The sequence below is a fragment of the Balaenoptera acutorostrata genome, chromosome 11 (genome assembly GCF_949987535.1).
Source record: "Balaenoptera acutorostrata chromosome 11, mBalAcu1.1, whole genome shotgun sequence".
NCBI classification, from domain to species: domain Eukaryota; kingdom Metazoa; phylum Chordata; class Mammalia; order Artiodactyla; family Balaenopteridae; genus Balaenoptera; species Balaenoptera acutorostrata.
The window spans coordinates 52,766,407-52,791,028 of NC_080074.1; the positions used below are offsets into that span (position 1 = coordinate 52,766,407).

General features: G+C 36.9%; 1 protein-coding gene across 2 annotated transcripts in view; it reads right to left on the reverse strand.

Annotated features, from left to right (window-relative positions):
• MSRB3 (methionine sulfoxide reductase B3) overlaps positions 1-24,622 on the reverse strand; it is a 160,976-nt gene that overhangs the window by 126,554 nt on the left and 9,800 nt on the right. For both annotated transcript variants that reach the window (XM_007179754.3, XM_007179755.2), the window contains exon 2: positions 3,144-3,270. In XM_007179754.3, the coding sequence (XP_007179816.1) occupies positions 3,144-3,219 (76 nt within the window). In that variant the 5' untranslated portion in view covers positions 3,220-3,270. The remainder of the gene's footprint in view (positions 1-3,143; positions 3,271-24,622) is intronic.

The window sequence follows — 24,622 nt, forward strand, 5'->3', positions numbered from 1 at the left end:
GCTAACATTGAAGTTATAAAATACGTGGACACTGGAAGACTGAGTCTCATAACACTTTAAAAAATACGGGGTGCTTGAATGGCTATGAAATTATGGAATACTATTCTAGTCAAATCATTTATCAAAATAAAATGGGCTTACAAGCCCTAAGTAAGAAAGACCGAGTCTCTCTAAGCTTCCATCAGTACTGGATAGTAAGAATAAAAGAAATGTGTTGTATGTTTATAGGACTTGAATCTGGTTCAGCAGGATGTATAAGTAAAATAAAGAGATCAAAACAACAGATTGAGATGGTTATTTCTCAAACATAAAGTGCATTTGTGGTTCTGATTAAAGTAAAAATAGTTAAATGAAAGATGGGACATATTTAAATGTTTTTAAAAGTCTATTGTACTAGAAAAATACAAAATATATATGTATGTATATTGATACAGATGTCTATAGTGAACTAGTGAACATTTATATATAGTGCTTACTACATGCCAGCCACTGTTCTAAGCGCTTTCCACATCCTAACCTATTTCATTCTCACAGCAACCCTTTCAGGTAAGTACTATTATTATCCCCATTTTACGAACAAGGAAGCCAAGGCACACAGCCAGTTATGTGGCAAAGCCAGAATTCAGATCCATTCAAATTCCAGAATTTGTGTGCTTAAGCATTGTACTATAATGGTTACTTCTTTTTTTTTTTTTTTTTAATTTTATTTATTTTTTATTTATTTATTTTTGGCTGTGTTGGGTCTTCGTTTCTGTGCGAGGGCTTTCTCTAGTTGTGGCAAGCGGGGGCCACTCTTCATCGCGGTGCACGGGCCTCTCACTATCGCGGCCTCTCTTGTCGCGGAGCACAGGCTCCAGACGCGCAGGCTCAGTAATTGTGGCTCACGGGCCTAGTTGCTCAGCGGCATGTGGGATCTTCCCAGACCAGGGCTCAAACCCGTGTCCCCTGCATTGGCAGGCAGACTCTCAACCACTGCGCCATCAGGGAAGCCCTAATGGTTACTTCTTAAACATTATCAGCTTTGTTGAATTTATCTTTGAATCATTTGATATCAAAATTTAAAGACACATATTTTGATTAAACAATTTCATTATGAAACACTTTAATCTCACAATTGTCATATATCGAGGGATACCATGTTAATTAATAAGTTTCTGTAAATACTTAGCCTCCTTGGTGTATGACAAACTCATGTTACAAGAACTATGCTACTGCTCTCATATCTTGGGGGTTTCTTTTTTCCAGTGGAAAACATGGTTATGTATCAGTTAAATAACTTTCATACTACAATTATTATATGTAGTATATAGTTCTGGAAAATTTCCCCATGGCACAGGAACTACATTGGTTGATGCTCTCCCTCAAGCTTACATACAATTCAACAAGTAAATCTTGTCAGTCCTACAACTTGAATTTCTCTCTTATCTATCGCCTTCTTTCCAAACCTACTGTAATGATCACTGTTAAGGCTCTCAGTACTTCATGAGTCCCTCCAGCCTCAAGCTCCTCCAACATACTCAATGGTGGCATGCAGGGGCATGGCGGGGTAGGGGAAGCGAAGATGTCAGGAAGAGTGGTTGTGGACCCCATGCATTAAGCTTCATTGGCCTCTCAAGTCACCACAAATAGACATAAAATCTTTTTTTTTTTTTAAATAGCATGTTTACTATTCAAGTACAGCTTCAAGACAAAAGCCTTATCCTTCTAATTAAGCCTTCTAATTAAGTTGCCATCTCCACCTTCTCATAGAAATATCTGGAACCAGCACTGAACCTTCCATCATACTAAATCAATAATCCTTATAAAATGCAAATCAAGTCATTTTACTCCCCCTTCATCCCTTCCCCAAGATTTAAATTTTTTAAAACATCATATGAGGCACTTCATGATTTGGCTACCTTCCTTACCTCTTCTACTTGCCCTCACCTACCCAAGCTAGCCATATTAAATAACCTGCGTTTCTCTGAACATACCTTGCTCTTTCAGGTCTTCATGTCTTTCCCACACTACTTCATATATTAGAAATGTCCTTCCCTCTCCTTGGACATCTGGCTAACTCTTGCTCATAGTTTGGAATTCAACTCAAGCACTATATCCTCCATGAAGCCCTCCTTAAACTTCAGAGACTTTCTCTCCCTTCCAAAATCTCTTCCCCTAAGCAAAGAGCTAGAAGCATCCTCTGATTCCCCTAACATCCCAGGCATAAATACTTTTAGTCTAGTCTTATCACCGTATGGTTCAATGGCCTTTACACAGTTCCAACTCCATCTTGTGCTTGTTAAAGAAATTGGCTTGATCTTGTTTATCATTGTATCCTCACTGCTTCACACAATGTCTGGCACTCATAGTTAATATTCAATGAATATTTAATGAGTTGGAATTAAATTCTTTATACAGTATAGTAATAGAGATATGTATACTAAAAGAAAATATAAATAATATTGACAATAATGTTCACAGACTATATCTGGCCATAGTGATTTTCATAATAAAATTAAAATATTAAACATGAAATAAGCACATAATAAAATTTTGGACTTTTATGTCTCACTTGTTTAAATGCTTAAACTCACATTTTTAAAAAGGGTGGTGGCTCTAATTTAAGAAGCAGTGAACACATGCTATATTAGTTCTCTTTATTTGGTCATTGTTAAATAGAACATGTTTTCTTTATAAGTATAATAACTAACTTTATTACACTAAAGTTGCTCGTTTTAATTTTTTCTTTCTAAAGGAATGACCACATGTGGAATGAAAAGCATTTTCATTATCCTTTAACGAGATGAATGTCCTATTTTGTGTGATTTGGAGCAGTTTCTTATCAAGGCTGCCAGCCTCTTATGAACATTACGATTTTCAGATTGTAGTGTGCGTTAAAGAAAAAGAAGATATCATGAAATATTAGTGACAATTATATACTGAGCAAGGAAACTGGACAATGTTTCCAGGGGTTGTTAGGACTGTGGAAATGAATGTTACTCAAAGTAGAGTGGTGATTTATAACCAATTTCCGTCTTCAAATTAGGGCCCAAGTAAAAGAAAACGAAATTCAGCAAAGCATTATGGTGTATCATTTCCTGCAGCAGAAACACTCCCCCACCCGGACCAGTGCCCTTACTAAGTATAGTACAAGAAGCAGCAACCTGAGGGAAGCCCACAGGCTCGCAGGGCTACTGGCTGGCTCTTTGTCACCAAATGCAGCAGGTTGAATGCAGACATCACTGTGATATCTTCACCAACAAAACGAGAGGCAAAGAACAGGGGCAAGAGCTGAGTAAGAGAAAAAAAGAAAACAAAAACAAATTAAAACATCACAAATGTTAAACACATTCACTGCACAATTGATGGTTACGGTTTTATCTGGAACTGAACACACACACAGTGCTAATAAATTTCAAATGCCTATTTTTCATATGGTGGGCTTACTTTCAACCCAGGCTTATTTATATCTTATGAATAAAATACACACTATATAATAGCAATGTAATCTGTGAACACATTTTGCAAGAGGTTGAGAAAAGAGACGAAGTTTAAAACAGTTGAAAGGAATTAACATTTACTGAGTTCCTACCAAGTGACAGGAACTGTCTAGGGCCAAACATAAATATATTACATCATTTAATTCTTACAATAAACCTAGAAGGTAGGTTTTATCACCCAATACATATGTGAGGAAGCCAAGGCTCAAAGGTCCAAGGGCACAAAGCAAATAGCCAGTGGAAAAAAAATTAGAAAACCTTGTTCTATCCAACTACAAAGTCCCGCTCTCTCCTCATACCACGCTGCCTTCTTCCAGCAATTATTTGCAAATCTCCCTCTCTGGAGAAGACTGCAAAATACTGTAAGATTAAGAGATTTCTTTTGTTAGAGTTTCATATTTTAAAAAAATAGAGTCAAACCTAAGGACAACTAGGAGGCTTCACTTTATAAATAGTGTTAAGTTTGAAGAAGGCATATCAACCATGAATTTTCATTTGATTTTATGATTTATAATTTCTAGATCAATTCTGTAAATAATATTCACAATCTAGCCTTAAAAAGGGTAAAAATATTTTTTAAAGCTTTTGGAAATGAATCATGTGGAAGGATCTCAAAACTGTGTGAATGTTAAACTTTAAAGAAAAGTTCAGCTAGGATTTTCTTTAAACTTTTGTACAATCTTTCAGTTGGTAAAGATTAACTTCTAATGAAGGTAGAAGATACTAGATTAACAGTAACTTCTAATATTTTATTTAAAATTAGCATTATTATTAGCATTATAGTAGTTAAGTGACCTTAACTACTAAATGTCCAAAAATGGATATAAAATTAACATCTCATTCATTTCCTGACCCTCATCCCTCACCCCACCCCCCAAAAATAAAAGTCTGTTCCTGGTCTCTTCTGACCTCCTCGAAGAACAAACACATAATAAACAGTAATATATTTTACCAAATCATTCTGGAGTATATCTGACACAAATCTGCTTGTATTAACATGCCTGAACTCTGATTTCTCCAAACTAAACTCACTACAAAACTAAAACATTTTTGTGTTACTAACTGGAGACAAAAGGGAGGAAGAGGGAAGGTAAGTATCACAATGCACAGCCTGAAAGAACCATTAAACATAAATAAACATGTCATTTTCACGAGTGACTGCAGAGCAGGGAAAAGAGAGCATTCCTTTGGAGCAGACTACTGACTAATAAAAGATCAAAGGTCTATACCTCACAACACTATAAATAAAAATGTATTTTTTTCCTTGTGACCTTCTCTGTGAGGAATAAAGTACGCACGGTAAATGTAATCACTTAGCAAAGCTGCAGCCTCATTGTGCTCCTGCAGCTGACTATAAAACGTCTTCCTATCCTGTTTCATCAACTGCTGTACCAGGCGGCCTGCGCGCCTACCGATGGCCACGGCCATCTGGCTTGTGTCAAAGCCAGCGCACAGGAAGAAAGGGAGTGATGTCACTCTGCAGGTCAGGCAAAGAACAAAGATGCATTCTACAATGAAAAGCTGAGGGCCTCAAATACCGGGGGGCCCTCCAGCATGATATGACGGAGTGATTTAATGTTCTGCCTGTTGCATTTATTTCTACCCAAATAGCCAGGGCTCCATCTAGTGGCAAATTAGTTTTGCCCAGTTTTCTTTAAAAGTGAACCCAGCTACACTACCACCAACAAAGGAGAGCAACAATGTGATTACTTTTAGAGCTGTCTAACCTTTTTTACACTGAAGAATGCAAAAGTACAATTTGTCACAGTGCTCTCCATTGTCAAATCCTACAACGCATGCATTTCATAGGTTAGGATTTGATATAACCCTAATTATTTTAATGTTTGCAAGGATAACTGAAAAAGTAGCTAATTTTGCAAAAATGCACATAAAGTGACATTACATACACACTACCCTGAAAAAATGCAGCTGAGATAGAAAGTGAAAAACAGTTCTAAAGAATGGATACGTGCATCTGGATGCCTTGGTGAAATCAAACTCATAGTTATATTCCACAAAAGAATCATAGTTAACATGGCTCTAACATGTGATGCCAGGAGCAACTATTCTTTAGAACAGAAAAAGGAATATTTTTATGCTGAAATGATTTAACAAATTAAATTTTTAACTAATGTTCTTCCACTTAGTTTTTCTTTTTATTTTTTTAAACATTTATTTATTTATTATTTATTTTATTTTTGGCTGCGTAGGGTCTTAGTTGCGGCTCGCAGGATCTTTGTTGAGGCAGGCGGGATCTTTCGTTGTGGCGCGCCGGCTCCAGGGCGCATGGGCTCTGTAGCTGTGGCACGCAGGCTCTCTAGTTGAGGCGCACGAGCTCAACAGCTGTGGTACAGGGGCTTAGTTGCCCCGCGGCATGTGGGATCTTAGTTCCCTGACCAGGGATCGAACCTGCATCCCCTGCATTGCAAGGCGGATTCTTTACCACTGGCCACCAGGGAAGTCCCCACTTAGTTTTTCTTAGTTTATGTTTGCAATAAATGAAATCAAACACTGACAAACCAATCTAAAATGCAGAATACATTTAGATGAAAGATATATCACAATGGATGGGTGTGATCTATGAGATCAGACTACCAGAGTTTGAATCCTCGTCCTGCCCCTAAGGAGCTGTGTTACCTTGGAAAAGTTGCTTACCCTCTCAGTGCCTTAGCTTCCTCAACTCTAAAATAACAATTAAATAAGTTAATTGGTAAAAAGTGCTTGGAATAACTCCTGGCACATAGTATATGCTCACAAACATTAGCTCTTATTATTATTTAAATATACAAATATTTGCTTTATTTCAGAATTATATGAATCGGAAATTTCTAACAGTCCATTTATACCCAATCCTATTTAGAGTTAGCAGGCCATTCTGCAAACATAGAATCCTATTTAGGCCAGAAAACGTATTACTCTTGGATTGATTTCCATGGTAGGATAAAGTTATCCTCAGTATAATAGTCAATGAAACCCTTGCCATATGGCAGGCACCATTCTAAGCACTTCACATTTATTCGCTCTTTTAATCCTCAGGAACTTATAAGGTACATATTATCATTTTCCCAGTTTTAGATGTAGAGATTGATGCGTAGGGAGGTTAAGTAATTTACATAAGATCTTAACGGCTGGTAAGAAGCAGAGCCCTTAAGTAACTGGACGGAATGATTTAACAGATTTGAACCCAAGCCATCTATTATAGTTCCAGGGCCAGTGCTCTTGACCACTACACAATTGGCAATGAAAAGCCTGAGGTTGTTACCAATCCACTCTAGACACTCTGATTCTAAGTTCTCCTAATAGACAATGTGGCTGATAATAAATACTTAATAAAGATTCATTTAATTCAAGGAGATTATTTGAAGATTCTCCCTCTTGACATTGAGTGAAAAAAGTAGAGAGTTAAGGTAGTAAAAAGCCTGAGACAGACTTCTAGATTTAATCTTTCTGTCCCACCACATGCAACTCCTCTTTCCCTTTCACCTTCAAATCGTTTCTCTAAACGCCTTGGATACATCTTTAGGATATATAACCTAAAGATGCCTAGAACTGAGTCCACTTGCATCTACCAAAGCTTCAATATGTTGATGACACGGTACTTTTGAGAGTCAAACAAACCAACAGCTACTCCCCCCACTCCCCCCCGCAAAAAAATCTGAGTTTCAATTAGGCAGCTTTTTTCCCATTGCGCTCCCTGAGCTGCCTGGATGAGGACCCTAGCCAGAAACAATCCTAAGTCCAAAAAGAGGCAAAAGAAGCACATTCTTCTAAGTGGTGACAATCTTTGGGAAAAGAATTAGCATTAAACACCCCCTAGAAATCAGCACTGAGAAAAAACCACCCAGAAAATCTATAGTTCCTCAAGTTTATCCTCAACGTCTTCACTTTTGTATTGCTTTTGACTCAAATAATTGCACCTATGAATAACATTTATAGATAACCAATATGTTTTTTTAATGCCAGACACAATTTACACATCTTTCTAATCTCCCAGAATATCTAGCACATCACTTTGAAATTACTTGGTGTTAAAAAATATGGGTTGAACAATACCTAATGAGCAGTATCACACTATGTGTTGAGAACAGAATTAGATTACATAATTGTCTATCATTTTCTGCTTAAAATTTTTAATGATTCCCCATTGCATATTGCAGGGTTTCCCAAGCCATGTTCTGTGAAACAGGCAATACCCCTTCAAACAAATTTAGTAATGGAAATGCTACCCAATATAAAGGGTCTGAGAGGCTTTACAATAAATGCACCTGCTTAACTTTCTCTCAACTGGTGCCTCTCAAATGGTTTTGACCTTACAAAACCCCTTCCTTTCCTATCGCCATCCCACAGACACATTCTGGTAAATCCTTTGGATAACATCCAAATTCCTGAACAAAACAACTAAAGTTCTACGTCTAGCTGCTGCCTAACTCTTCACCCCTTTCTCTTGACATACCTCCACATTCCAACCCACCCCACGCTCCTGCCATACCAATATACTCATAACTTCCCCCAAATAGGTCTGCTGTTTCCTATTTCCATCTCCACATCTTTCTTCATTCCATAACCTTACTGTCCTTTCACCATTCCCAACTCCCACCACTCCTAAGTTCTCCTATTTGGGTCCCCAGTGAGGTACAAAGCATGATGTCATATCCCCTACAACAATTTTCAGGGCACTGATTTGCTTACATCTCTGTCTCCCTCTTCTAGATTATAAACCTCTTAAGCATAGGGACAGTGTCTTTTTCATCTTTGTATCCCAATACCTAGCACCTAACAGCCATTCATTTATTGAGTGAAAGAATGACTATATAAATAACTCATTCTATGGAAATGAGTGTTCTGGATCATCATTTCCCACCCTGCTATCTCTGCCATCTCAACTGTTAATGGTGCTTAAATGTAAGAATCTGAATTAAAACCAGTTGGTTCCTTCATAGGAATTAGCAGTTTCTGTGAAGAGGTGGGAAGTTGAAAGCGCAATCTGACTTGAGATCTAGATAATTCAAATGCCCTATTTTGGTCAAAAATTTCTACTTCTCCATCTTTTTTAACCCCTAGAACTCTGACATCCAAAATTTGACTAACGTTAATTTGTTAGCTTTTTGGTTTGGGTTTATTTTTATTTCCTTTCACTTCCTTCCTTGCAGTTGAACAATCAACTGCCAAAGAGAGATGATATAAACAGGGAAGCGGGGAACTTACGAAGTTGATAATTAGCTCAAGAATAAATTAGCTGATTGTGCTAGTGGATTTAAAGCATCAAACCTAAAGGTCAAATCCCTTTGCAATAAATGCCAAAAGAATGTCTACACCAGTGGTTCTCCACAAGCTAGTAAAATGTCCCCCCCAAACTGCAAGGGCTAACCAAGAGTTGACAAATTTGAATTTTGTCAGGTAAGGACAAAATAAAAACAAAAAGCCCCAAACCCTAATCTCACCATAATATCAGAAAAGAAAATTATATTAACACCAAGAACTCGGAAAGCAATCTCAAGATAAAGAACATACTTTTGAATAATATATTTAAGTTTTGTGGGAAAACATTTCATTGTTGCTATTTTTCTCATTTCTTTACGAAAAGAAGACACTTCATCATGGGCTAGCATTTGGAAACCACTAATCTAAATGTCTACAATAAAATTCTATACTTGGCACCCAGTTTATGTTCAACTAATGTTTGCTGAATGAATTGATCAATCAATCATTTACTTCTCAAAATCAATTGGCCAAATTGCTAGAATCAGGCATCTCTTTTATTAAGCAGAGATCTTTCCTATTTGTTATAAGAAACAATAGAACCCTGGCTACTCAGAATCCTCAATCTTCCAAACCATTTAGAGAGAACACTTTTTAAAAAAAATAGACACATTTTATTTTATTTATTCTTTGATGTGGACAATTTTTAAAGTCTTTATTGAAGTTGTTACAATATTGCTTCTGTTTTATGTTTTGGTTTTTTGGCCTTGAGGCATGGGATCTTAGCTCCCCAACCAGGGATCTAACGTGCACCCCCTGCATTGGAAGGCGAAGTCTTAACCACTTGACCACCAGGGAAGTCCCTAGAGATAACAATTTTAAGATACCAAATTTTACTCAGCTCACCTGTATAAATTCTTACTACATGGAAAACAATGTATTAGGAGCTGATGAATATGCAAAGATGTAAGATATAGTCTGTGCTGTCAAAAAACATATTAGCTTAGATGGAAACATAAGATATGTACTCAATGCCTTTACAGAGGTAGAAATAAAGTACATGGAATTTCAGGGGAAGGAGAATTGCTTCCAGCTTTGGGAGAGGGAGTGGCAGGGATATGGGGGGTTGGACATGAAGAAAAGTTGCATAAAGAAGAAAGTTTTCTTTAATATCTCCAGGGTTAGCCATTTTTAAACTTTTTGATCTTAGGATCCCTTTACACTCCTAAAAAAGTTATCAAGGACCCCAAATACCTTTTGTTTATGTGGTTATACCCATCAATATTTACTATATTAGAATTAAAGCTGATTAATTTTTAAAACATTTGCTTATTCCATTAAGAATAACAAAAATAAAAATAATAATACATATTACAAAAATGACATTTTCAGTGAAAAATAACTATATTATCCAAAACAAACAAAATACATATTTAATGGGAAGAGTTTTACATTTTTTTGCAAATCAAGTCTCTTTAATATCTGGCTTAACAGAAAACAGCTGTATTCTCATCTCTGCTTCTGCATTCAATCTGTTGTGATATGTTGTTTTGGTTGAAGTATATTTATGAATGAAATCTCGCCTCACTCAGATAAGTAGTTGGAAAAGGGAGGAATATTTTAATAGCTTTTTCAGATAACTGTAGACATTCTTCTTTGATATTACACCAAAATTCAACAATGATAATCTGAAACTATGTATTATCGATGAACTTTTCATACTATTACATTAAATTTCATTGGTCTACCTTACATTTTGACTGGATATTTTAACTTTGTATGATTTTGTAACATCATGCACTGTTCGTTTGGAAAACATTGGTTCAATGGGTTATGCAGATCTTTCACATGCTGACACATTACATTATCAATATCAAAAATATTCATTAATATCACCACTGATTTCATCAGATAAATCTTTAAATGTTGAGAAGCTGTCAAGCTCATAGTGGCAGATACAAACTTTCCAAAATTTTATTTTTTAACTTGAAAGCTTGAATTTTATCATTGCCAACAGTACAGTCAGTTGTTTTCCTTAACGTGACAGAATCACTTCATTCATTTTTGAGAAAATACTTGCCAAATACCCAAGTTTAAATAACCATCGTTTGTCTGTTGGTCATTCTGTCAAGTGAAATGGTGTTTCAAACAAGCACACCAGTGCTTTTCCTGGAGACGGCCACTGTACTTTGCGACGCGGAGGCTCTTTATAAAAGTGTATTTCTTGTTTCTTCACACAGAATAATAAAAAGATATGCACTTAAGATCTAGAGTTAATAAAATTAATATAAATCTTACTACTTCATCAAGGACATTCTTAAGTAAAAATGGCCTTTTCTCCTGTTTGGATGTTAGTGAAGAATGGAATGACTGCTAAAAAGGTTTGCTGCCCCTGCCTAGCTTCACACTAAGACAACAGCAGTTTCACCTGCTTTGGCTTTTGCAACATCAACACAAATGTCAACACAGTGAAAAAGGAAAATAAGGTCGTAGCATTAGTCTGAAAATAGTTTTGCCTTTGTGAATCCCTTGCAAAGCTCTCAGATGCCAGGGGTCCTTAGTCCACGCTTTGAGAACTGCTGGTCTGGCCCTCCAGTTGGTCCATAACAAGCACAGTAAATGTTTCATAAGCACTCGTTGAGTAAGTGAACGGCGGACAGAGGAATACATTTATAACTTACCCCATGTTGTCTAGCAAAAAACAAATGGTTAGAAAATAATACCAGTAGTATTTAGACCTCTTACTACTTCTAGAGCTAATTAGTACATTTCCTACTTCATCTAGTCTGTGGACAAATGCAAATGCAAAATTTTGAGCTATTTTATCAAAGTGAGGAGAATAGTTATGGCAGATTTCTGAAAGTAACAGTCAGAGTGCTACAACCCAATTTTCTCAGCACCACTCCTTGAAATTCACAAAAGCATATGTCGTGCTAGGGGATAAGAAAACAAATTGTGAATTAGTGCTATCTCCAGAAAAGGAAAATTAATTTGTTGATAAATTCTCACATTTATTGAACCCATATCATGTACATGGTACTATTAATTCATATGCTGCTAGTAGAATAATCAAGGAATACGAACTTTTGGAAATGATTGAGAATAATAGAAGTTGTATCATTAAACAAGTTTAGAACCAGGAAAAAAATCTTGATTAACACCTAATACATAGATTTGTGAACATGAAGTGACCACCCAACAAAGGTAAAATAATTAGTTGAAAGGTGTGTCACAAGTAATTTGTTTAAAATTGTCTTTAGATGCTGAAGTGTGAGGATAAAGTTTTTAACGAAACAACTAGGATGAAATAAGAGTTATCTCTTTAATAATGTCACATTTCCTTCTGAAATGTCTTCTTGAGTGGGAGAAAGCCCGCGCACAGCAACAAAGACCCAATGCAGCCAAAAACTGAAGAGAAAATGGTGGCGGTAGAAGTAGCACCAGGAATGCACAGCTTGGACCATCTGTTCCTCAGTCTATGATCATCATCTGTGTATGACTACATGAGGGTGTTGCTCATGAAATATCATCCATCATGTGTATCTCAGTGGAAAAAAAGTGGGAGAAACGATGAACTGATCCAAACCACTTGTTTTGTCAATAGCAAAACAGAGATAAAGAGACCTATTAAGGGTCATACAGACATTTGGAGAAAACATTAGGCTAAAGCTCCTTTTTATCTACATGTTGTGGCATCTGTGTTTTCTTTATTATTCAGTTCACATAAAAAGTAAGAAAAGGACATAAAGAATTGTACCTAATATTGACAATGCAAGGGTTACACTGTGTCCATTAAGAAGGTACACCAATGGTATAATTTAAATAGAATTATGGGGCTTCCCTGGTGGCGCAGTGGTTGAGAATCTGCCTGCCAATGCAGGGGACACGGGTTCAAACCCCAGTCCAGGAAGATCCCACATGACGCGAAGCAGCTAAGCCCGTGCGCCACAACTACTGAGCCTGCGCTCTAGAGCCTGCGAGCCACAACTACTGAAGCCTGAGAGCCACAATTACCGAAGCCGGCGCGCCTAGAGCCCGCGCACAGCAACAAGAGAAGCCACCACAAAGAGAGCCTGCGCACCACAACAAAGAGTAGCCCCTGCTCACCACAGCTAGAGAAAGCCCGCGCGCAGCAACAAAGACCCAATGCAGCCAAAAATAAATAAATAAATTTATTTAAAAAAATAGAATTATGGACATTAAGTCCATCTTCTGATGTTAATTATAACTCTATCAAACGCTATCTTTTTTTCAGGATTCCTGTTTTGTAAAGCATCTAGTCAAATTCAGGGATTTATTCATTCTCACATGAATGTTTTAAAACTTCTATCACCAATATAGAACACAAATCTTTTTCTTTTAAAATATATATTGATTTCACAGTCCACTGATTACACAGACAATGTAGTTTCAGTGTCTACATTACATGTGTTTCATCTAAAAAGTTTTTCTTAATATTTAAAAGGTGCCAACAGGAAAGCAAAACCCACACAAACAAATCACTTTTGATTACTATTAAAAAATGACTTGAGAATTTTTCAGTCTTTTTAACTGTTTCGTTTTGTTGTGTTTATACAATACAGTTTTGCTTTTCTAGTACTTGAGTTCAAATTTAAACCTTCTCACTGACTAGTTAGGTTTCATTTGACAAGGTTTACTCTGAGCTTTGAAAGTCTCATCGGTATGTCTGGAGTTTGTAATAGTTTCCTTGCAAGACTGCTACTAGAGGAGCACCTGGCACACACATACCTCTAAATTAATACTATGATTCCTTCCGTAAGTAACATTCCCTGTTGATAATTTGTTCCCCGTGGAACTCACAGAACTGAAGCTCAATGCCTTTTAGTGACATTTTATATGGTTGATTTTTCTTACTGAAAACATTCTTGACTTTTCTATTCTACACAGTATTGCTTTCTTCCTCCCTTTCTGGAAATTGCTTCTCTATCTCTTGGGATATTTCCTTCTGATTTCCAAACTGTGACTAAGCTCCAGAGATATCCCTTTAGTACCCGCTGTATTTCTCACTATTTAATCTCTTTCTTACAGATCTCACCTATTCTAACAACTTCAACCACCATTTCTTGATAGATAACTATACAGATCTACCTCCAACACTGAAACAAGCTCTAATGCTCTATCTTCTAATATCTATTGGATAATAATAACATCAACTTGCACTTGCATGGTATAGTCTTATATGGCTTATAAGAATCTTTAGTCCCACCTTATATTGTTATTCAAATATCTTGCATGTGTGCATCTTACTATTACGACATTATTACTAATAATCATTTTTGAGTACCTGCACGAGGTGATCGTGTATATGTGTATCTAATATCATTTAATCCTCATGTCAACCCTGAGGTAGGAACTGCTATATGTGGTAGTCATTAGTGCTATTTGCCCCACATTTCTGGCTCTCCATTTTCCAGGCACATGGTAGGAATGCATTTTCTGGCTCCCTGTGGTTCTTGAGACTGTGTCACTAGTTCTGGGCAATAAGTTGTGAACAGTGATACTGTGTGCCACTTCTAAGACAGATCACTTAATTGTTGGCGTGAGACTCTCCAGAACTCTCTTTCTCTCTCCAACAGTGATCAGCAATGTTCTATAATTAGATGATGACTGCTCCATTAACCATGATCCTGGAATAGGAGACATGGAGCAGAGTTCCCATCTGACAGACAATGAACATGCAATACAAGCAAGAAATAAAACTTCAATGGTTTAAGCCACTGGAATTTGGGGATTATGTGTTCCAGCAGAAACTAAGGTTCAGAGAATAACTTGCGTGAGGTCATACGGCCAGTACTGGAGCCAGAATTTGAACTGAAGTCTATTTTAGTCTCCTGTAGTACATTAAAAAATTCCTCAATGGCAGGGACTCTTATGCCCCAGATTGCTGTCCTTGTTTAGGAAAACAACAGGGTCTGGAAGGTTGAGAAGTCCAATGTTAAAAACAACAAGACCACTTTGAAAAGTCCAGGGTCTTTCTCTCATTAGTCATCCCTTCTATTCCTAAATATCCCAAAGAGATTCTTACCATGGTCAGAAGATACGGCTCTCCTCTCATATCCAGGCATAAAGGTTAGGAGAGAGTTACTTCATCTTGGATCATCCGTAGCTAACAAATTAGTCCCAACCCTTCAAGAACTAAAGGTTTCACTCAGCCGCAAAACTGATTGAGTAGCTCCTGGTGACAATAAAATGACTGATTACGAAGATTTCATTTCCTGAAGTGACTGAAAGCTCCCTGGGCACTAACCAGATCCGCTGTACCTTCTTACTGATCTAATATGTCAGTGCCCAGATGCAGACCTTAGAAATAGAGTGCCCTGATTTTAATCAATCTATAAATGTAAGAAAAAAAATATTCGTTGCCATGAGGCTAAAAAAAAAAAATGTTTGTCCTTCCCAGTGGCTCAGGGATCATGACCCTGGCCCTAAGGAAAAGGAACTGTAACGGTTCATTTTTTGACCTGTAAGTAAACAATATATAAAACAATAAGATTTTAGAGACAACCTATAGACAAAGATTTGGCTGTGGTTGCAGAACAGAATGTAAACATCAGTAACTTCACATTTTAAAACAAAAAGTACTCCCCTGGTGGCTCAGTGGTTAAGAATCCACCTGCCAATGCAGGTGACATGGGTTTGGGCCTTGGTCCAGGAAGAACCCACACGCCGTGGAGCAACTAAGCCCGTGCGTCACAACTACTGAACCCACGCTCTAGAGCCTATGCTCCTCAACAAGAGAAGCCACCGCAATGAGAAGCCCATGCACCGCAACGAAGAGTAGTCCCCACTCGCTGCAACTAGAGAAAGCCCGCGCAGCAATGAAGACCCAATACAGCCAATAAATAAATAAATAAATAAATAAATAAATAAATAAATAAAACAAAAAGTAAATGTACATAGCTAACAAAATGTAAAGAGTGCCCAGAAAGAAAGGCAGAATAAAGGGTGAGAGTATCAGGACCCCCATCTTACAAAGTAGAGAATTAGGAGATATTAACTAGACTGCAAAATGCTAACTGGACCCTTAAAATCCATTTTTCCTTCTCCATATTAGTAATAGAACGCTCTGAAATTTTCGCTGAACATAGAGCTACATTTCTCTGCCTCCTTTGCATCTAATTGTGAATAAGATACTATGTTCTAGCCAGTGGAATGATGTGTGATCTTTCACATCACCTCCTTTAAAGACAAAGTTACTTGCTTTAGACTTCCTCTTCCCCCTGGGAAATGGCAAAAACTGCAACAGCGCACTTGGACACTGGGATGGAAGCTACTTGAGAAAGGCAGACTTAACAGGTCATGAAGCAAAGCTACTTACTCACCAACTCAACCTTAGGCTATTACCTACCTTAGGCTAACATGGGGGAGAAAAATAAACTTCTACTTATGTCAGTCACTCTACTTGGAATCTTTTTGTCACAACAGCTTGTCATGTAGCCTATCAAAAGTTCATGAGCAAATATATTATTTAATGTTGCAAAAGTGAACAATAAGGGAATTTTAAAAATCAATAAAACAATAAACAATGGTAGACAAAATGGAGAAGAAAGAGCAGATAAATCCTTATTTTTCATAACTGGATATTATCTAAAATTGATGAATCAAGAAATACTACCAGAAGAATGATTTTCACAGGAGTGAGGCAGAGATGAGAAGGGATAGAGTTGGAGGCTGTTGCTTTTCACCTTAAGTTCCCTTGTATCAAGAACCATGTGCAAAAAAAAAAAAAAGCTTAGATGTGCTAAAAAAGATGCAGTGCCTCAGTGGACCATTTCATCTAAAGAAAAACTTGCTAATGCAGGCTGAACAAATCCTGTCCTATGCCTGCGACTATAAACTACAGTTATCTATATCACTAAAAAACTGTTTTTAATGAGTTGAATATAAGCCTTAAAAATAGGTATCTGTAAATCGTGCTTCAAATATTTTAAGTTAGAACTTTGCCACCATTCCAGGAATAGAAAGTTTTAGCACTGGATACTGCAAATAAATATTTGCTTTTGTATCAGAATTTTAGCATCCTTCCCCTCCAAGTTTACTTTCTATTGCAAAAAGTAAGAATTTTCTCATGATGGTATGCCTCGTAGCTTGTATCTGATAAAGCAGATAAAGGAGAAGTTTTATGAAAATGTAGTTCTTCTATTCCACTGAAAAGTAAATCTTAATGGCCTCTATCAACTATCTTTTAACACCATGTTGAACTTGGGAGAAAGGAGAAGCCCTGAATGAGATCATAAAATGAAAGAAATAAAGTACTTTGCATAATGTTGTTTCTACTTTGTCCTCAATGGTTTTCTTCATTAATTTTAGATGATTAAATCATGTTTTAAAAAGAATTCAGGTATTTCATGTGCACCTCAAACTACTTATCACATCCAAAACTCAATTTGTTTTCTTTCTTCACCAATTTCTTATTCTTTCTGTATTCCTGATCCTGTTAGAAAGTATTTCCATTCTACACAACCACTAAACCCCGAATCTGGGAGTCATCCTCAATTATTTTCTATTTTAATCTTTCATACTTACTTAACACCAAGTGCTGTCAATCTTATTTCCAAGATATTGCTCAAATACATCCTTTTCTTTTCATCTCTCATCTAGAATATAGTAATGGCCTCTTACTGGTCTTCCTGCCTCTACCCTGACTCCCCTCACAGCCAGTCTCCATACTGCTACAGAAGTCATGTATACTCGCTCTGACCATGTCAGAACCCTGCTTCATGTACTTCCATGGCTCATTAACACCTATGGGGAAAGAACCTATCAGATTCATTTCTTTTCCTATCTTAACTTCAGTCCCCAACACTCCCTGGTACACAATGGTACAATCCATTAACTCTCTTGTCCTTTACTTTATCTCTAGTACCTCACCAGTGCCTAACCTCTAATAAGTATTCAATATGTGTTTGTTGAATGAATGAATGAAGATTCTCTCCTGATAACAGTCAACTATTTATTGTTTCCCACACACCTTTTCCACCCTTACCGTATCACCCATATTTTTCATACCACATAAAGAATGAAATCTTCATTTTTAACCTTCAAGACCCAGTTTAGATATCATCTCCTCTGGGAAACTTTTTTTCACAGCTATTCTTCTCACCCTTCTCCCCAACCCTTCCATTAGAAAATGAATCAATTCTACCACTATACTACATCCTACTTCAGTACCTCTATTATTTATCTATTACTGCACGTTAGAATTTTAGATATAGATAGATAGATAGATAGATAGATAGATAGATAGATATGCCTCTCCTAAAAACTCCTTGAGAGCAGCCAGAGGTATTCACTTCTGTAAAATAAAGGCTCAGTAAATGCTTTCATAGAACTGAACTCAAATGTCACTTCCTCTGTTTTCCCCCATCTCTGTTCATAATGTCCTAGTTCGCCCAGGACTAGAGTCCTATCCTATACCCAGGAAGTGCAGTATACAGGAAAGAGTCAGAACTGGGTTTAACTTCTGACTCTATCACTTAACCAGCTGATAAATCCTGAGCAAATTAGTTTCTTGTCTCTGATTCCTAACCTGCATAATGTAGACCATAACACTTATTTCACTAAGTTTTGGAAGGATTAAGTGAGATAACTAGCAGGCTACTCAGTGAATTTTACTTCCCTTACTGAGAAAGAAAAGCAAGAGGCGGTCTGAGATACCATGGAGAGATACAGACAGAGAATGAGAGAGAGAGTGTGTATGCATGTGTGCATGTTTGCATGAGTGTGCATGCGTTCGTGTGTGTGCATGTGTGTGTGTCTGGGTTGGAGGGTTTAATTAGTTCCATTTTGGGCAGGGTAAGAATGAGGTGACTGTATAACAGACAACTCAGGTAAGATTAATTTAAGATTAATTTTTCTATTTCAGTAATTATGTTTTAGTGATTGTCAAAAAATCATTATCTTTGGCAAAAAGGAACAATTTCAAGTTTTGCAATCAACTGTTTCAGTCAATTATATAGAGTGATATAACTTTATGCATGCATGAGGCAAATGTACTAATAAAACAGGAATCTGACAAAGTAACCTTTGGTCAACTCTAATTTGAACATATCAATAGCAGTTATAAAATACTGTTGTAATTCAATTAAAACTGCCAATATCATTCACTCTTACTCAAAGATAAAACTATTCTAGGACTTATAACTAATTTTGCATCATGACCCTGAGAATTATCTAGAACATTAGAGTAACCTTGTAACTGATATTGTAGCAGTAACCTTGTAACTGATATTGATTTGTCATCTGGGAGGCAAGAATTCTACCACTGAACCACCAATGCCTTTGATTTGTCATCTGAGTGTCGGTAACTTCCATTGTTCTCAGGTACTTCTTCCATAGGGAATGCTAGCAACATTTTATATTCTATAATTACAGTACTATTTGCATTCAGATTATTCTATAAGCATTTTCTAGCCTCCTAATTATGCTTTTTTGGATTCAATTAAATGTTGTTTTGCAAGGGAAAGGTAACACGCTATACAACATTCTGTATTTCCCTCAGGTAACGGGAGAGCTCAGGAAAGACATCAACTCTTGGATAGACTCTAGCCAAATGGCAAATGAATCAAAATATCCTTAAGAATGATGAAGTTAAGGTATCAAAGGTATGGTCATAATCGCTGAATGCAGTAGATGTTATTACATAATTAAATGAAAATGAAAAAGATAAAAACAATCCTTAAAAGAGTGAACATATAATATAAAAATAACAATTCAGCAACAATCATGTAGATCTACAGGTCCCACTTTAGTTAACAAAAGCAGAGTGGGGAAAAAAAAGAAAAGAAAAGAATCCAAAATTCATCCTGCAAAGAAGGGCGAAACGCTGTTGAATCTTACTTTTTTTAATTTGATGACTAGATTAGTTCAGGCTTAATGATATTTTTAAACACTTGTTCAAGGCCGTGGAACCTAAAATATGATGTCACTGTTTCACTCCCTATGAAAGATAAAAGCAAATAAAACATGGAAACCATATGCCAAAGATTGAAAACCAAGGGGAAAAGATCATAAAAAAGGGATAAAACAGCAGGACAAAGAGTGTCATCAAATATGTCCATGGTCGGGACTTCCCTGGTTGCGCAGTGGTTAAGAATCTGCCTGCCAATGCTGGGGACATGGGTTCGATCCCTGGTCTGGGACGATCCCACATGCCGCGGAGCAACTAAGCCCGTGCGCCACAACTACTGAGCCCGCATGCCACAACTACTGAAGCCCGCGCGCCTAGAGACCGTGCTCTGCAACAAGAGAAGCCACCGCAATGAGAAGCCCTCGCACCGCAATGAAGAGCAGCCCCCGCTCGCCGCAACTAGAGAAAGCCCGTGCGCAGCAACAAAGACCCAACACAGCCAAAAATTTAAAAATAAATTTAAAAATATATATGTCCCTGATAACATAAAATATAAATGATTTAAATGCACCTACTGAAAAATGACTCTCATATAGTTACAAAACAAATAAATGGAATAATGGGATCAAAAAAGAAAAGAAGCAGAAAGAAAAAGAGAGACTGCATACATGCACACATACATGTGCACGTGCAAGTGCACACATACACACACAAAGACAAAAGTGGCAACAGGAATAAATATCTTTTAAGAGAGAACTCACTCATGTTCTCCCTTAATCAGATTCCTACCAGTTCCCACTGACATGGTAAATAGAATATAAAAATAGAGGAAATCTATATATATCAGCCCTGGGAACTAAAATAGGATAAACTTGTGCAAGATAAAGTACAGAGGATGTACTGAAGAAAAGGCCAACTCCCAACTCATCCATGTGCAAACACTGTTCCTGCAAGTTAGTGAAAGAGAATCCAGGATTCTAAATAGGAGGAGCCAAGTCCAGAGAACAGGTAGGTCAAAGGTATGGAGAGCTTGATAACCGGCACAGGGTATGTCTAGATCCCATAGGTCACTGCAGCAAGCACTTCTGACACTGAAAGCCACACTAAGCAGGGGTACTGTGGCGATGCTCAAACCTAGCGTGCCAAGGATTTGGGAAGCACTGTCAAGGCTGAGTTTTGAAAAAGACAGTCAAAACTGGGAAATACTCGGGGCATTGCCTAGAATTTCTGATGTCACCCTAATTAGAGAAAAGAAACTTCAACCCTAAGGCAATACTTCTTGCTAGAGCCACCTCCAGTTCTGATGCTGCTTCCCTCCTCTCTACCTGAGGCCCCTGAAGCCTGAAAGTTAAACTATGGTAAACCTAAACTTTTCTCTTCTCCCCTTTTATCACCTTGAAAGATTAAGAAAAACACACCAAACTCAGCTAGAAGCCTCTCACTCCCCAAACTGGGCAAGCCCACGCTGCATTCATCTCTTACTCTATTTAACAAACAGATGCTGGGAACAAAGTGAGAAATAAGATGCCACGGTCCCTGCCACCATGAAGCTTACATATGTGTAAGAACGAATTATTAGCTAGTACAATAAGGATCACGGAGAAGCAGAAAGGGAATAAAGATCCTATATAACAGAGGGAAGTAGTCTAGTTTGGGAGGCATAAGAAAGCCTTCCTGCAGGTAGTAATATTTAAACTAAGAATAAAGGATAAGACTGTGTTGCTCAGATTAAGAATGAGGAAAGAAGTGTACCAGACAAAGAAAAAGATGAGCAGTAGCCCTGAGATAAGAGTGTGTGTAACCCACTGAGGGTTATGAAAGAAGAGCAGGGTGGCTGGAAGGTGTAAGTGAGGAACAGATGGGGGAGATGACGAGGCTGACGAGGTAGGCAGAAGCAAATCTTGAAGCTATTATAAGAATTTGGAACTTCATCCTAAAAAGAAAGAGAAGTAATCGAAGGAGAGTAACATGATCAGATCTTTGAATTTAAAAGACTGCCATGACTAAAAGGTGGAAAATGGATGTGGGTGGCATCAGAACAGAGGTAGTGAGACTAATTGGGAAGCTACTGTAGAAATCTAGGCAAACGATTCATACAGGGCGTGAGATAGGGAAAAAAAATTAAGAGGATTCCAGTTCTGGCTCAAGGAACTGGGCACTTAGCATATACCATTTACTAAGCTAGGGAACAAGGTGGGAGATTTAAGCTTGGGCAAAATAATAATAATAATAATAATAATAATTAGTTTTGAACATGTTGAAGGTGCACACAAGCAACCAAATGGAGATGCTATAGAAGAAAGTGGATATACAGGACTGTAGCTTAGGTACAGAACTAGGTTGTCGGTAAATTTGGGGGGAGTTAATTTATCAAATGGAACTGAAGCCATGGAGTAAATAAGATTGCCTAAGAAAATGTGTAAAATGAGAAAAGAAAATGTCAGTGCCCTGAGGAACCTCCACATTTGGAGGTGAGCTAGAAGAGAAAGAACTAGTAAAGAAGATGAAGAAGGAGCAGGGGCCAAAGAAGGCAGAGGTCAAGGAGAGTGTTGTTCCAGAACGACAATGATAATGATGAGACTAGGATGGTGAGGATGAAGTTGCTGGCTCACGTTTACCGTGAATTAACTCTGTGGAAGGCTCTGTGCTAAGTGACTCACATATGCTATCTCATCTAACGATTACAGCAGTCCATGTGGTAGGAACGCTACTGTCCCCATTCTGCAAGTGAAGAAACTGAGGCACAGATGATTTAATTAATTTGCCTAAGATCATATATCTAACTCAATACATATTTTTGGATGGATGACAGAAAAAGAGTGACAGCAAGGATGTGAACAACTTGTAAAACAACTTTGTCACAGAGGATGACAGGCTGAGTAGGCTTTTTGTTTTTTAAGATGAAGAAATTTGAGCATATTTAAATGAGGGATATTAGGAGATTATCCAAGAGTTTAGGAAAACCTTAAAAAATTGTGAAGTAACTGAATGTAAGAGAAAAATTAATTAATTAGGAAATGAATCAATTTAGGAAAAAATTACAGCTATACCAAAAAAGTAAGGATACAAAGGGATTTTCTCTCTCTATGCCAAAGTTTTTTGCTCTGTAATTTAAGAGGTTGGGGAAAATCAGCAATTTCTAATCACTATCAAGAACTTCCCTTTAATTATTTTCCTTCATGATCTCTCTTGGTTATTTCACACTTGGTTATATCACACACACAGGAAGTTCTGATTAGCAGTCACATATGTCTGATTACTAAAATAATCATACTTAACAAAACAGCTTACTTGGGAAATCCAAGGCTCAGGAAGATTAAGTGATTCATATAAGGTCACTCACATATTTTTTAAAAGAGGATGTCATTGTCTAAATATGAAGAAACTGGCCCAAATTAGCACAGGGAATCAATGGAATCAATTCCAAACCACACACCAAAAGTAAAAAACTGAAAGATTTTAGAAGGATAATGAAGAAGGCATAATTTTTTTCTTCTAATTAGAAAAAAGAAAAAAAAAAGCAATAAAAAATCCCAGAAAATGGGGGGAAAAAACCACACCTGTATAAAAAAGTCATGGTCTAAGGATGACACAAATTAAACTGGCATGACTTTAAGCAACTGGTATTGTACAGGAGAACCAATCTGAACATCACACTATGGTCATTCTTTTTCAAATGTCACAGAAACATTTTAACACCTTAAAAAGTTAAATGGGAAAAAATGTAATCAAAAGAAATGACTATATCAGGAGTGAGTCAGAATAGTGTAATGATGAAGAGCACGGACTCTGGAGCCAGACTGCCTGGATTCAAATGATGGAATGCCTCAGTGCCTCAGGCACTAATCTTAATATATGAACTATCATAATAATATTGTACCTCCTTGATAAAGCTGCCACGAGCATTAAATGAGTTAATATATGTAAACAGTAAATACTTAAACTAGTGCCTGGCACATAGTAACATTTGTTTGTATTTGCTATTTATTATCATTATCATTATTATTATTATTTGATATATGGATAATGAAGCATAAAACCAATGGGAGAAAATACAAAGATTTGATCCACTGGAAAATACAAGAACCCTAATAGATAAATGCGCAAGGAGCAGAAATAAGTAAAAAGTAGAAAAACATATAGATAATAAAAGAAATGCTAATCTCTAAAAAAATTGAGTTATATACACCAATATGGATAACACAAATATAATGTCATGGGGGAAAAAAGCAAGTTATGGAAGTTATACAGCAGATAATATCATTTATGCAGCATTCCAAAACATGCAAAACTAAACAATAAAATATGTAGGGCTACATCTATGGTAAACCTATAAAGAAAGCAAGAACTTATCAGTTATCATTTGTGTTAAGTGATAATCACAAAATGCATGACTGTGGCTAAGTAAAGGGAAGATAGGACTGGTGAAGGTCACAGCTTCAACATTCCATTCCTGAAGCTGAGTGGGGGTACCCAGACTTTTGGAAATTATTCTTTATACCTTGTATAGGCATTATGTATTCTTTTTGTGTGTGTGTAATATTTTATAATAAAAAGGGGAAAACTTACTAATACATTTTAAAGGCAAGAGAAAATTTTTTTTAACCTTTCAAATTAGTAAAGTTTTTTTTTCTTTAAAGCTCAAGCGAAGAGATTTTCTTCTTTAATGATAAGACCAAATTAACTAGTTTTAAGAGTTAAATATATTTCTAGGATGGTCAAAGGCAAATTCCACTGGCAGTGTACCCTGATAAAAGAGGACTTTTCCCATCTGAGATATATCACTAAGCCTAAATAAGCAATTCTTAGCTGTACATTTAGAACAACCAACATAATTTCTCCCGCTTAATGCCATTACTTTAGATGGGATAGCTAATATGATGCTTCTAATACACTGTAACCTATCCTCTAAATCAATACTAAATCTTTAAAAGGGTTATGTAACTTTGCTTATGGATCAAATTACACTAGGCTACAAGGTTCAAATATAGGATCTTCCTTTATATTTAGTTCCACAAAATAGACAGCTTGAACCAAACATAACAAGAGAACACAATTTTGCATAATTTATTAA